Raw genomic sequence first — 14,886 nt, 5'->3', positions numbered from 1 at the left:
TCTTCTCTGGATGCCCACCCAGGGCTGGACTAGGATCTCTTCCCATTTTTCTGCAGGACCCTAGCTGTCCCACCAGGTCACAGCTCTGATTATGCTAGATATCATACCTTGCAGGTACGGATAATGGCTTATTTTACTTGGGGTCCAAAGTAGCCAGAACGGGCCCCAGCACATAGCAACTACTAATAAAAGCATGTTGACTGAATGAATCATGGACAGACAAATGCACAGGAAGATGGACGGTCTGATTTGGGGTGACTGGCTCATTCATAGTAGGCTCCATCCTACAGTAGGAGGTTTGAGGGGAACATGTGCATGGTCAGGCTTGCCGTGGCACCTCACATACTGAAGCCCCAGCAGAGAAATAACTCCCAGCTGCCTCCCACTGGTGACGTCTCAAGTGATAGGGTCACAGCAGGGACCCCCAGCCCCACCTGCTAAACTCAGCTGCCCCTAGGAAATGTGGATGTTGAGAGAGGATGCCAAACACTGGTGGACTCTAGGTGACAGGTGGGCTTGTGTCAGTGTGCACATAAAGTGCCTGTGACACTAGGGTGGGTACATGTGCAAGTGTACATGGTGAACATGCATGCCCTTGTCTGTTGTCTGTGTGTCAGGATGTGTTTGCATGTATGTGTGTGAGTGCCCCCAGCCCCCCAGGGTCTTGCAGTAACCCCCTGCAAGTACAGCCCCCGAAGCCCACATCTCCCATGGCACTTCAGCCCTCTGCCTCCCTCTTGCCTCTCCTTGGGCCATCCCGCATCCAGTGTCCCTGTCCTGGGCTCCTGTGCCCTGCACACACTTCTGTCGCTGCACACATCACTGTGGGGCATTTGTGTCATGCCGCATTAGTTTCCTGTTGCTGTTCTAACACATTGCTACAGATTTAGTGGTTTAAAACAACAGATTTATTGCTCTCTGGGCTCAGATCTAGTTTGTGGCAACATGGTTAAATGCACCAAGAAGGTTGGAATCATTGGTAAATATGGGACCTGTTATGGTGTCTCCCTCAGGAAAATGGTGAAGAAAATAAGAAATAAGTCAGCATACCAAGGACACTTTCTCCTTCTGTGGCAAAACCAAGACGAAGAGGTGAGCTGTGGGGATCTGGCCTCGTGGTTCCTGCATGAAAATGGTAGCCAGTGGTGCCCGGCCCTACAACACCACTTCTCCTGTTACAGTAAAGTCAGCCATCAGAAGACTGAAGGAGTTGGCAGGCCAGTAGAAGCTCTACCATTTGAAACATAGCTAGCCTATAATAAATGGGTTAATTTCTGTAACAAAACAAACAGATATATTATCTTACAGTTCTGAAGGTCTGAAGTCCAAATGGGTCTCAAGGTGTCAGCAGGCCTGCATTCCTTCTGGAGGCTTCAGGGGAGAATATTTCCTTGCCTCCTCCAGCTTCCAAAGGCTGCCCACATTCCTTGGCCCATGGCCCCTTCCATCTTCAAAGCCTGCAATGATTGGCCATGTTTCTCATGTTGCATCTCTCTGCCACTCACTTCTGCCTCCTCCTTCAACTTATAAGCACCCTTGTGATGACACTGGACCCATCCAAGATGACCTTGAGGTCAGCTGATGAGCAGCCTTAATTTCATCTGCAACCTTAATTGTCCTTTGCCATGTCACGTAGCATGTTCACAAATCCTGGGGATTTGGATGCACACGTCTTCGGGCATGGGGGGCTTTATTCTGCACACCACAGATGGTCTCTCTTTTGGTTGTGAGCTCTTTGGGCCTGTGCTGTATCTTACTCATCCAGAGACTTCTTGAGACTGAAAGAGTGCCCATGCCCAGGCTGTACTAGGTGTTTATTACATATTTGAGTAAATCTGATTCAATCAATGCTATGTTGAGAATCCATTTGTCCTGGGTACTTTTATCCAGGTACACGGCTTTCATCCCCATTTTATAGGTGAGGAAAATAAGGCTCAGAGAAGTTAGGCCAAAAAAGCTACTATGTGACAGAGCCAGAAGCTTCAGTATATACTGCCCTCAGGTAGAAAATGCTGACACCTTTGTTCCTTTGGGTCTAGAGATCCAAAAGAGAAGTACCTGGACCTTGGGTGGTGGCCATGAAAATGCACCTCTCAGATTTCAGACTAGCCCCCGCGACTGTGCTCCGATAGCCATCACAGTTTTTACGCTGAGGCCCACAGGCTGCTGTCAGCCAGTGACTAAGGTGGGTTTCTTCTAGGGAGATACAAGATTTCCCTGGTGGGCAGTTTTGGCACACAGGGCTCCCCACTGGCCTTGCTATTTTTAGATCTGAACTGCAGCCCAAGACTCTTCCACCCCACCTTCCATCCTCTTGTCTCTTGTTCACAGGGGTCAAACCTACATCACTGATGTCCCTCTCACCACGCCCACCCCACCCCGCTCCCTGACCAGTGTCCTGCTCACCTACTCTCATACCTGTTCACTCTGTAAGTCTTTTGCATGCAGAGTCCTGTCTTAGTGGAAGGACCGGAACTAACATAAGCGGTCTGAGGAAACAGTGGCAAGATGGGGATCTGGGACTGTCACAGCGGATGGGGAGGAGGAAGCTGTCCTGGTTGATGGGGGCCCCAGATAGTCCCTAAAGCAAGGTAGCAGCTCAAATATTTCACTGGGAATATTTCATTGGGAATTTTCCAGTTTCCTGGAGGAGAAGAATGTTGAGGTAGGTGTGATAATCCAGGCATTCGAAAAATAAGGGGGTTGGGAACAATGCTCTCAAAAAGTTGGCTGGTTACTGTGAACTCATGCTGATGTTCTGCAGAGGGATGAAGAGGGACTATGGGCCACTGACAAGCAGTTAACAGGGAGGTGTGAGAGCCGGCAGGCCTCCACGGTAGCTTACAAAGAAGCCCTTATCTCTGGCAGTGGAGAACAGATATAGCTGAGAGGCAGGCTGGAGATAAGAGTTGCACAGATAAGTCTGATTGCTCAGCCAAGGTAGTTATGTGAAGGTCAGGCCCTGGTGGGGAAAAACTGGAACCCTGAAACATGAGCTAAAGACATCAGGATGGATGCCCCTGAAGATGTTGGTGCTGCAGCCTTCCTGACCCTTGATGCTTGCAGAGATGGCCATCCCTCCTCCTAAGAGCTCCCATCTCTGCTGTGCTGAAAGATGCCACAGAGGCCTCACCCTTGCTGGGCAACAGGTACCCTCTCAGGTGCTGCCCCCACTTCCTCTCCTGGTAGCCTAGGACAGTAATTAGGGTTGAATTCCAGACTAATCCAGCTGGGGACACACTGGGCCTGATAATGGAGGAAAGAGACGCTACATGAAAGAATGGTAACTATCATGGACACTGGCAGGAGCCAGGGGAATGCTCCTGGGATTGCATTTTGGGAATGCTTAAGGGGGCTGGGTGTGAGACTGGAAAAGCAAGCATTCAGGGATTTGGGGGCACTCTATTGAGACACAGATTTAATACCCTAGATGGGCCATTAGAGGATGGGGAAGATTCTGCTGGGGTGGCTCTTAGAAGCCTGGAAAAAGCAGTGGCCAACACTCAGTGAAATGGAAATACCCGAGTTTTCCTGGCAGATGGTAAAGAAGAAATTAAAGAAGCTGGCAAAAGTGGGTGTGCTGGAATGGATACATTGTGTCAGGCCAGTAATGACAGAGGGGCAGGAAAGGGGGCTCAACCCATAGAAAGTTGCGGAGAAAGCTAACAGAGCATGGTGTCCCTAGGGGCAAACCAGGCAGCCAATAAGGCTCTGCTTAATACCTGCAATTTAAATATTAAAAAAAAAATTTTTTTTAACGTTTATTTTTGAGACAGAGAGAGACAGAGTATGAATGGGGGAGGGTCAGAGAGAGGGAGACACAGAATCTGAAACAGGCTCCAGGCTCTGAGCTGTCAGCACAGAGCCCGACGCGGGGCTCAAACTCACGGACCATGAGATCATGACCCGAGCCGAAGTCAGCCGCTCAACTGAGCCACCCAGGCGCCCCAATACCTGCAATTTAAAAAGCAGACAGGAATGGAGGTGCAGGAGGCAGGTGCAAGGGAAATTCTTGGTCTCTTGCTCAGTCCCCAGACCTGAACCAATTTGCAGATATGGGACCCACTGACTGAAGAGGAGGCCAGTGTCTAGTAAGAAGGACTCCGCAAAACAGCAACAAGTATGTATAGTGATGGTTCCTGAAGTTTTTCCCCAAAGGTGGGAAATGTATTTGGGCGACTGTTCACAAAAGAAAGGGGACTAGCAGACACAGGGGTTTAGTTGACATTAACATCTGGAGACTCAAAGTGTCATCGTGGGCCCTTTTTTAGAAGGAGGCCTGTGGAGGTCAGGTAGAAAGTGGAGTTGTGGCTAAGGTCTGGCTTGCTGGGTCCACAAAGCTGCCCAGAAGGCCCTTGTACCTGACTGCTTAGTTAGAACTTACATGCTCTGGCCTGAAGGGATCCCCACCTCAGGTCACTGGCTTACTGGGTGGGAGAAATCGCAGTAGAGAAGGCCAAGTACAAATTTATGAAATTGCCATTTCCCTGCTCCTTTGCCTTGCCCAAGATAGAAAATAAAAAAACTCACCTCATACCAGGGGATGTGACAGAAGTTAATGCCACCATTAACAATTTAAAGGATGAAGGGGTCGTGGTCCCTTACCATTTCTCCATTTAATTTGCCCATCTGACCTCTGCATGAATCGGCTGGATCTTGGAGCAAGACTAGACAGATTGCCTCAGGTATAACCAAGTAGGAGCCCTGCTGTGTGTCAGACATGGAATCATAGCTAGAGCAGATTAATAAAGCCATAGGTATGTGGTTTGCAGTCACTTGGTCAATGTGTTCTTTTCCATTCCAATTAGAAAAGATCAGAAACAGTTCCTATTCACATGGGATGGGCAACAATATTCATTTACAGTTTTGCCTCAGGGTTGTGTAAACTGCCTTTCCCTCTGTCTTAATCCTAAGAGGTCAGGACCATGTGGACATCCCACAGAATGTCACACCAATCCATTACATCGATGACCTGGTGCTGATTAGGCAGGATGAGTAAGAGGTGTCCCTAAGCTGGAGGCCATGGTTAAGTCACATGCACTTCCAAGTACAGCGTATAAAACCTATGAAGACCTAAGGACCTGCCACTTTAGTGAACTTTTTAAGCGGTTCAGTGGTCAGTAAAAGGAAGCAAAAGTAAAGAATAAGATAAATTGTTGCATATTGTATCTCTTGCCATGGTGAAGAGAGCACAGTGCCTGGCAACCGTCTTTGGGTTAGAGGCAACATATTATTCTGGGTGACGTGTAAAGCTGCCAGCTATGGGGGGTGGGGTCCCATGACAGGAAAATGCTCTGAAAAAGGTCCAGGCATGGTAGCCTGGAAGCTGGAGGTGTTGGAAATGTCAGCAGTGGGAAGAGGAAAGATGTAACAGCATGGAGCTTATGGCAAGCCCAGTGGGAGAATCCCAAAATAGGCCTCGGGGATGCCACAGCAGGGCCACGTTATCAGTGACTGTGGATTACGCACATTTTGAGAAGCAGTTTATGGCATGTTACTAGGCTCTGGTAGAGACAGAACATTTGACCAAGTTACACCAAGAGGGACATCTGAAACTGCCCATTATGACTTGGGTTCTGTTGGATACATCAGGTCATAAAAACGGATGGGCCTGACAGCATCTATAAAATGGAAATACTACTTCTGGGACTGAGCCTGAGTGAGGCCAAGCCCAATGGGTAAACTGCATGAGGACAGAGAGTTGATAATTTTTTGTACTGATTACATGTTGAAATATTTTTGATACACTGGGTTAAATAAAATATCTTGAAAATAAGATGAAATGTTATTAAAATTAATTCCATCTACTTCTTTTTACTTCAAAAAAGATACATTATAGGGGTGCCTGGGTGGCTTGGCTGGTTAAACATCCAACTTCAGCTCAGGTCAGGATCTCTTGGCTCAAGGGTTTGAGCCCTGAGTGATCCTCTGTGCTGTTGGTGCAGAGCCTGCTTCAGATTCTCTGTCTCCCCCTTTCTCTGCCCCTCCTCTCTCAAAAATGAAATAATATTAAGAAACATACATTATATGGCTCCCAATATGTACCTATTTTGCAGTGCTGCTCTAAGCTCTAGCTCTTCAGCAATACTGTGTTATTCTTTGCTTAATTCATAGCTTCTGTTGCTGCTGCTGAAGGCATTTCCCGGCTATCAGCTTGAGACTGTTCAGAAATTCTTTATAGGATGATGGGGTTACTTAACAACTCTTAAAAGAACTTCCAGTGAAATATCTAGAAATGTCCATTTCTGTTGAGAAGCAAACCTGCCATACCATTCACAGTATAAGCTCTAGCTCTGGAGGAGAGCCACTGGGAAGTGAGAATAAAGAACTCGGGCCAAAGGGTTTGGGGAGTGAGACCTGTATGAATGTGCTCCTTTTGAGATCTGCATCTTTCAAGAGCCCAGCCACGGACAGGCTCTGTCACAGGTGCCAAGGTGGGGGGCTGGTGGCGGTCAAGCCTCTGACACAGTGCCAGGCCCTAGTCCTTCTTCCTTGGAGTCCAGTGCTTTTCTCCCCTTCACAGCTAAGATCTGAGGCATGAAGGGCATCTGGATATTCTTGTGCTCAACCCCTAATCTCAGTTGTTTCCCCTGTGACTGAAACTCAGGGACACAGCAGGGGCAGAATGGCAGGTCCCAGGACCAGCTATTAAGAAGAGAGGCCTGGGACCAACCCTTGCCTGGATCACATGAGCCCTCTAGACTGAGAAGATCTGAAGGCTCAACGGGCCCTTTTTGCCTGGCTCAGAGAGGGCTCCTGGATATCAACAGACTTAGAGGTTCAGCCCCAAGATGAGAATGTGCATTCTGTTGGCTACAATGTTGAGATGTAGCTAAGGTCCCCAAGGTAAACTCCAAGGGTTTAGCTAGAAGTGCTGTCCAGAACTGAAATCACTGATCCCCATTTGTGCTATTTAACAATTTCCTGAAGCAGAAAAACCAGCCACCCAACCAGAGTTCACTTCATCCTGCTTAAAATTCTCACAAACTGTCACATACCATAGGTGGCAAAACTGTGACCCAGATGATGTAAAGGACCTCACCAATTTCACACAACTCACTAGAGCACAAACAGTGGCTTCAGGTCTCTTACCTAAACTCTGCAGCAGCACGTCCAGAACCCAGAAGCTCATGCCGGTTTGTCCAATGTCTCTGGTAACCTTCTATGCAAAGGGCAGTGATGGCATTAATAGAACCAGGGCACCACATGGGCTGTTTTACTCTTGAGCTTTTAGTCTCGTATATAAATCCTGAATGTTGCCTGCTTAGTGCTACGCACTACATGATGAGTTTTATTTCACAGTAAATGAGGGATGCTCTTTCTTAAGAAATAAATTTAATTCGGGGTGGTTAGTGCATGTAAGGCATGTAACCTTTATGAAAGTTAAAAGAATCCAGTTATAAAAGAAGCACTGTATACAGTCTCAAATCGCTGAAGGTACAATGGGCTCCGTATTTTACAAAGTACAAAAAATTATTTCATATACAAAGAAAAAATACAAATAATGTGCAAAAATCATTTTCACAGGTGGCAATTTATAAAATGAAAATGGTAGAAAAATCCTTCATTCTTATTATCCCCAATTTCTTATATATTAACACAGGTCTATTTCCTAGCGTGTAGGTAATTTTAAATTTGAAAATCTGATTTCTTTTTCATCTACAAAGACAAAGTGTTTTTTTTTATTTTTTAAAAAGGGAACTATTTTCATTACTGAAATCTTATGCATGAATCAGTTACTTTTATATTAAATTATAAGTAGGCTATCTGAAAAACAAGGATATAGAAATCGTATGTACATATTTTTGAAATATTAGTTTGGTATTTAACATATTAACATTTCAAAACGGCGCTCTAGCTACCTCTGACTCCAGTTGGGCTTCAATGCCTGTAGCAGAGATGCTGCTGCTCCTCACAGGGAACAAACAACATTCCTCGGATCTTTAGCTGAACAAACACAAGGTTATCAAAAGTAGAGAAAATCTACAAACAGTTCTTACTGTTCACGTGCACAAGTGCTGTTTGGGTATCTGATTGTGCCACAGACACAGCCCCTGGCACAGGTGTAATGTGCTTGTAGACAGCTGGCTTCTGTCTTTCCAACACCTTCACTTCATTAGGAGTTCAGTGCAAGTGTTTGTGAGTTAGTGCATTCAGCTTTTTGCATGTTATTCTGTGTAAGGAGCTGTCAGGGAACAGAAGAATACACAGGAACACAAAGTCCTGGATCCTCAGGGCACCTGTGGCCTAGAAAATTCAGTGTTTTGAAAGTAGTATTTTCCTGCATTGGCCTTGTCATTGTTGCATCATTCCCTGGACCGTCTTTCTCCTTCAGGAGAATCCTGCGTGTTCCTCGTCTGCCACTGAGCACTCATGTTCTTGCTGTGATCCCCCATGGCTGAGCAGGGGTTATGGAAGCACCTTTTGGCAGCACCAGATAGCTGAGCATCTCTAAGGTCAGGCAGTAGGAGTAGGAGCTATTCTGCTGGGAAATCTGTTCTGTGCAGAACATGAGATAGTGTTGGCGGGGTTTTGATTTTTGCTTGTCAGAAAGCTCTCCAAGGAAATTATGACCTTGGGGAACAAAAAGGATCTAGTTTCATCAAGAAGGACTCAAGTAAATAGAAACCATTTATCTAGGGGATGGGTGACAGTTGGCTCAGGAAGCATTCTTCTGATCCCTAACCACTAAGACCCTGTTAGAACAACCTAGTGCAAGATACAGGGAGTGCCTGGGGTTCTTGACCAGACCTCTGTGACATATTCATTCAGGCTAAGCAGACATAGCAATTGTTCAAAGCGGGCACTGGGTAAGACTGGGCAGAAGAACCTCAGGCCTGGGATGACTCCTCAGAACCAAAGAGGAAGCTGTCAGCTCCTCAAGGATTCATGCACTTTATTCTATCTGACAGCACGAGGCTTTCCTCCCTCTTTTTTGCTTGGGTTTACCATGGGCATCAGGCGTCAGAGATACAGCTCTGGATCCTGTCCATCCACTGCTGGGCACTCTGTCCATCTTGGGCACAGAAGTTATACACACGTTTGCTGGTCTTGAGCTACAAAACCAAATGAACAGAAGCAGAGATGAAGGGCAGGCCTGTTTTATGGCTTTGGGCAAGTGTGTGAATCAATCTCAGTGAACTTCCCCTCCGTACTGCTTCAAAACCTCTATGTTTTCTCTTTCCTCCCCTACCATACTGTCACTGACATTATAGTCACTTTGTTTCTTTGGTCCCCAGAGTCACAGTAGATGTTAATAGAATGACACTGGCAGAAAAAGGAGACATACTAGGAGAGCCTTACTCCTAAGGAGGAGGGTCAGGAGCCTCGGGCCTCTCCCATGCACTGCACCAGGAGCAGTGCAGTGCAGCTCCCTGGGCTCCTCAGGGAAGCCGGAAATTCACCCCCACCAAGAAGTTGTCTTTCTTGTCCTCTTTCCATCCCCTTCTCTAAAGGCTTAAGTTGGGGACACACTGGAAGCCTGGAGTCAGGTAAATGGCCTCATAGCCAGAGCAGAGCCCTTGAGTGTGGCTGTGCTCTTTATGAAACCCTGATTGGCTATGGGAACTGGATGAGAACCCTATCATGTGGCCCATCAAATGCCCCGAGGCTCACCTAAGGGCTGTTGAAGATGTTAGGACCAACGGTCATCATATATGACTAAGGACAATTTTTATGGATGGTCAAACATGAAGACCACTGGATCCAAAGGGAAGTAGTGTCTGTTCTTGAATAGGTGGTGAATAAAATAACAATGTTTTTATCAAGGAATTCATCTGCTTCCATGTGTGGCTGGACACCCAGTAAAGGAGTCCTTTGTGCAAAGCAGCGCACCACAGCTTGGAGATGGACAGCTTGGAGATGTCAGGTTTGGGGATCGAGTGCTAAGTTCAAGTTCTGGAGCAATTTCCATAGCCAAGGGGTTATCATCTGTCACCACCAATTGCTCTGAGGCCCCATAATTCTTGGAGGTGGATGGATTGTAAGGAATCATGTACAGACAGAGCCAGGTTTTCTAGTGAGATGTAGTGAGATCCACTTACATCAAAGAAAGCCTTGTCACTCGTGTGCTTTGGGGCTCCCATGCTAGGGCCAGCAGGGATGACCATTTCTACTTCAGCCAGATCAATGTGGCCTTTACAGCTTGTGTCCTCACCTGAGTCATAGTATCGCAGCTGGAACCAAAAGGATACAGATGGGAAATAAGAGACACAGAAAAGGAAAATGGTATGACTTTTCAAAATGTATTTGAATACTTGCCTCTGTACCTTGCTAAACTGTGTCTGAAATAATAAGCAAGAAAATAAAAACACTGTTGCTTTTCGGAACGAGGACTAGGTGGCTGACAGAAAGGAGGAAAAAGACATATTTTTCTGAAATTCGAATGAATACAAGTATTACATGTTAAAAACTAAAACTAAATGTCAGCTAACAATTGGAAAAAATATATGTAACATATAAAAGAGGTTGTTTAGAAAAATATGCAGAATTCCTAGAAATTGATAAGAAAAAGATAAACAATTTAGTAGAAAAATGGTCAAAAAAATCTCAACAGGTAATTCACAGAGGAAATGCAAAAGACCTATAAACATTTAAAAAGATGGGCAACCTCACTGATGAAAGAAAAGGGATGTAATCAGTAAGATTTCACTTTTCACTTAGATTAAGAAATATTCACGGTGAGGGCAAGGCACTAGGTATTCTCAAACATTGCTAGTGGAAATATAATTTGTTAGAAACTCTTTGGACAATTTGGCAATATCATCTAAAATTTAAAATGTTTATGCCTATTGATATACCTTCTCACCTCTAGAAATGTATCCTACAGAAACAATCCCACAAGCATGCAGAGATACACATAAAGAGGTTTCCTTCAGCACTGTTTTGATCAGGTAAAAACTGAAAAGATGTATCTGTCTTTCATTGGGGTGTTGGTTAATTAAATGATGGTTGGTTAATTATATCAGTGATACAGACTACTATATATAGCTTGTCAAAAATTATAAGGAAGATCTATATGAACTGGTAGGAAAGTATGTTCAAGATATACCATATAAAAAATACAAGTTGCCAAACCACATGTAAATCTAAAGTGATTTTTGAGGGGCACCACCTGGGTGGCTCACTCAGTTACATGTCTGACTCTTGATTTCAGCTCAGGTCATGATCTCATGGGTTCATGGGGTCAAGCCACACATCGGGCTCTGTGCTGACTGTATGGAGCCTGCTTGAGATTGTCTCTCGCTCTCTCTCTGTCCGTCTTCCCTGCTTGCACTCACACACACACACTCTCTCAATCTCTCTCTCAAAATAAATAAATAAATAAACATTTAAATTGATTTTTGAAAAACAATAAATAGCTCACCATTTGACTGAGTGGTTATCATGTGCCAGGACTGGATATCACTCTCTAACTAAATGAGTCTGGATTTCACTCTCTAACTTACACAGTAGGAAAGGGTCTGATGCCTCTGTCACTATGGTTCTGGCCTCAGACTTTTCTGTCTCTCCAGTCAGGCATGGTATAAGTAGGTCTAAATGGAAAAACTATATACCTTTCGTGTTAAATCCAAAAGACTGGTAAGAATGCAAGTATAATTTGGTGTAACTGTAAATTACAGAAAAATTATGACATTGTCCTATGTTATATTTAGTGGTTTAATGGAACTTTTCTCCACAGTGTAGGCTCTATGATTTCAGACACATTGTTATTTTAAAGTACAACCCCCTCCCCCCCCCCCCCCTGGGGGTTCCATTGCATATTTGTAAATAAATTCTCTATATTCTTCCACAGAGACTGTGTAACTTTTATGAAATTCCCTGAGCAGAGGGAAATGTGATCCCCATTTCAAATCTGTATCTGGAAAGAGTTTCCTAGGTGCACGTACGACCAGAGCACTGTATAGGGGTACTAGTTTGTATCTTTCTCAGCAGAGTCCATTTTAGAAATGAATGCACTGAGAATCAAGATGTGTACCCCTCTGCCTCAGGCTGAGCAGTCAGTTCCAAGGTAGAGTGAGGCCCACAGTCAGAATATTTGGAGGCCATGAGAATGTCACCATGGAAGGGTATGGAGGGGCTGGAGGTTTGGGTAGGGATCCCTCACCCCTGAGATTACTGGAGCAAAGATCATGATACTAAGAATTGCAGGGGTTGCTGTAGCAATAGCTAAGAACCTAACAATGGACAAAGGACTTCCCAACATGGCCAGTGAGGTCCAGGCTAGTACTTGCTCAGTGAGAATTCCCTCTTTGAGTGGGTATAGCCCCTTCGGCCTATTTCAGGGCCCCCTCTCTCCACTGTTGCTCTCATTTTGAGGGAAAATGATGCTTTCTTTAGTAACCAGTACATGATGAGCAATAAATGTTTGTCAAATAAATTAATGCCCTCAGTTTTGAATGGATGCTTTATGCTGCAAAAATGAAGGTAATCTGTATTCTGAGGACTGCTCCCAAGCACAGGCTCTATATATGCATGTGGAATGCAACCCACTGAAAAGCTCAGGTCCTCTCCTGGCCTGGGTTTTAAGAACAGGCAGCAGAAGATATTTGAGCATGAAAAGCAGAGTTCTAGTGCTCTTAATGCTCTGGGCCCCAGTGTCACTGCCTCTGCCTGTATACATCAGGCAGAGCTACTTTGGACCTTCCCTCAGAAGGCTACTGCCCTAACTCAGGGACATGCTGAGTCCTTGAAGAAGCCCACAGGGAGCATATGTGAGGCCTTGTCTGAACATGAGGGATGTGTCTGTCTGTTTAGAGTTGTACAACAGCCAGGGACTGAGCCTAGCTTAGAGAAAAGTGATTTCTGTAGGCTTTGACAGTATTACCTGATGTTTTGTTACATCCAACACGAACCAACGGGGCTTCCAACCTTTCAGCAGAGCCCCTCTTTTGTAAAGTGTTCCTTCGAAGGACCTAGAAGAAATGATGACAGGTCAGTTAACTTTGGTTTTCATTTAAAAAGTACTGTGAAGAGGATGTCTGTTGTTTTTGTCTGTCAAGTCTCTCTTTCTCTCAGATAGTCCCCCAAAAAGGCAATCAGAATTCTCTCCAGAATTTTTCTACTAGACTTATGGGGGAAAGACTGCCTCTTTCTGCTGGAATTACCAAATTTGTGAGGTTTGGAGCTCACGGTAGCCATCTTTTGTGCCATGTTGGGAATGATGCAACCCACAGAGGAAAGCAGAGCCAGCAAATGAACAGAAGCTTGAAGATACTATGTGAGAAACTGGCACATCCTTGGCCCTCCCAGTCTACGTGAGTAAATTCCTTTTTGCTTGAGCTAGCTAGCACGTGTGACGTGTGCCACCACAAAAGTGCTGATTAACATACGTTCCCTCAAGAGATCTGACACACATGAGATAACGATAATCAGGACTCAACCAAAAATAGCTATAACCTCTTGGCATTATTTTAGTTGTAATTTTGATTTTTCCTCTTTAAAGACCCCTTTGACACATTTAAAATAGGAACAAAGAAAGAATCGAGGCAAACCCAGTTATGTGGCAAACCCATTTAAGTTTATAGGAGGCAGTACTGCACAGGCCTGGCTGATTGAAGGGCCTGTGGTGCAGCCGCAGGCAGGGCTCAGCGTGCCCACCTGTTCTCGTCATTCTTGGTTGTGTACTGGCTGTACAGCGTGGCCGCTCTCCGGTCCACTCCATTGGATGGGGAGATGCTGGCACTCTGCTCCTCCCCCGTGCTGCTGTCTGGCAGGTGCAGCAGAGACCTCTTCTGATAGGAAGGTAGGTTGGTAGACACAATTCCTGGGGAGCCTGAAGGGTGTCTCTGGGGCTGAAAAAGAACTATACTTCAGGAAAAAACACACCCCTCCACCCCCCAAAATAGAAGGTAATACATTTGCATTTTAAGTGAAAGAAAAAAAAAAGAGCTAGGAAAGTTTTACAAAGATTTTATTGAGCAACTAATCCAATAATTTCATTTCTGAAAATTTATGTCAAAGAGAAAACTGGAGCAAAATACACAAAGTATATGTACAAAGAGGTTTATCCTGCAGTTGTTTATAAAAGAAAAAATTCAGAAACAACCTACATGTCTATCATTAGGGGACTGGTTAAAAAAATATTTCCATCAATGGAATTCTAGAAGCCATTAAAACTTCCATGCTGGTTTATATACAGTGACCAATGGGAGGCCATGTATGCCTCATAGTAAGTAAAAAAGAAAGCAGGTTTGAAAATAGTATGTATAGGGGCGCCTGGGTGGCTCAGTTGGTTAAGCGGCCGACCTCGGCTCAGGTCATGATCTCGCGGTCTGTGAGTTCGAGCCCCGCATCGGGCTCTGTGCTGACAGCTCAGAGCCTGGAGCCTGTTTCAGATTCTGTGTCTCCCTCTCTCTGACCCTCCCTGTTCGTGCTCTGTCTCTCCCTGTCTCCAAAATAAATAAAACGTTAAAAAAAAAAATAAAAAAAAATAGTATGTATAGGGGGCACCTGGGTGGCTCAGTAGGTTAAGTGTCTGATTCCTGGTTTCAGCTCAGGTCATGATCTCACAGTTTGTGGGATTCAGCCCCGAGTCAGGCTCTATGCTGACAGTGAAGGGCCTGCTTGGGATTCTCTCTCCCCTTTCTCCCTGCCCTTCCCCTGCTTACTCTCTCTCTCTCTCTCAAAATAAATAAATAAATAAATAAATAAATAAATAAATAAATAAATAAATAGTATGTATGGCAAATCCCTTTTATATGTATGTTTTGAATGATACAATAAGCTTAGTGGTTTATTTCTAGGTTTTAAATTGTGGGTGATTTTTGTCCTCTGTTTATCACTATTTGTGTATTGTCTTATTTAAAAGAATAAGTATATCTCACTTTCATAACCAGCAAAAATATCAAGAAAGTATTTTATTTTTCTGAGAATTAAAGCAGTAAG

At 44.8% G+C, this 14,886-nt stretch overlaps 1 protein-coding gene and 1 pseudogene across 7 annotated transcripts in view; one reads left to right on the top strand and one right to left on the bottom strand.

Moving 5' to 3' along the window:
- On the top strand, positions 1 to 1,285 carry LOC121018237 (60S ribosomal protein L37a-like; annotated as a pseudogene).
- A 6,030-nt stretch (positions 1,286 to 7,315) lies between these two features.
- SBF2 (SET binding factor 2) overlaps positions 7,316 to 14,886 on the bottom strand; it is a 448,047-nt gene continuing 440,476 nt past the window's right edge. For all 7 annotated transcript variants that reach the window (XM_040456902.1, XM_040456904.1, XM_040456906.1 and 4 more), the window contains 4 exons: positions 13,600 to 13,793; positions 12,827 to 12,914; positions 10,044 to 10,175; positions 7,316 to 9,056 (listed from right to left, as the gene is read on the bottom strand). In XM_040456902.1, coding sequence (XP_040312836.1) covers positions 8,958 to 9,056; positions 10,044 to 10,175; positions 12,827 to 12,914; positions 13,600 to 13,793 — 513 coding nt within the window. In that variant the 3' untranslated portion in view covers positions 7,316 to 8,957. The remainder of the gene's footprint in view (positions 9,057 to 10,043; positions 10,176 to 12,826; positions 12,915 to 13,599; positions 13,794 to 14,886) is intronic.

Source organism: Herpailurus yagouaroundi, unplaced genomic scaffold (assembly GCF_014898765.1).
Source record: "Herpailurus yagouaroundi ecotype Mexico unplaced genomic scaffold, PumYag 218, whole genome shotgun sequence".
In the NCBI taxonomy this organism is placed as follows: Eukaryota; Metazoa; Chordata; class Mammalia; order Carnivora; family Felidae; genus Herpailurus; species Herpailurus yagouaroundi.
Note: the sequence above shows the minus strand (reverse complement) of the source record. Positions and strands in the feature narration are given on the sequence as shown.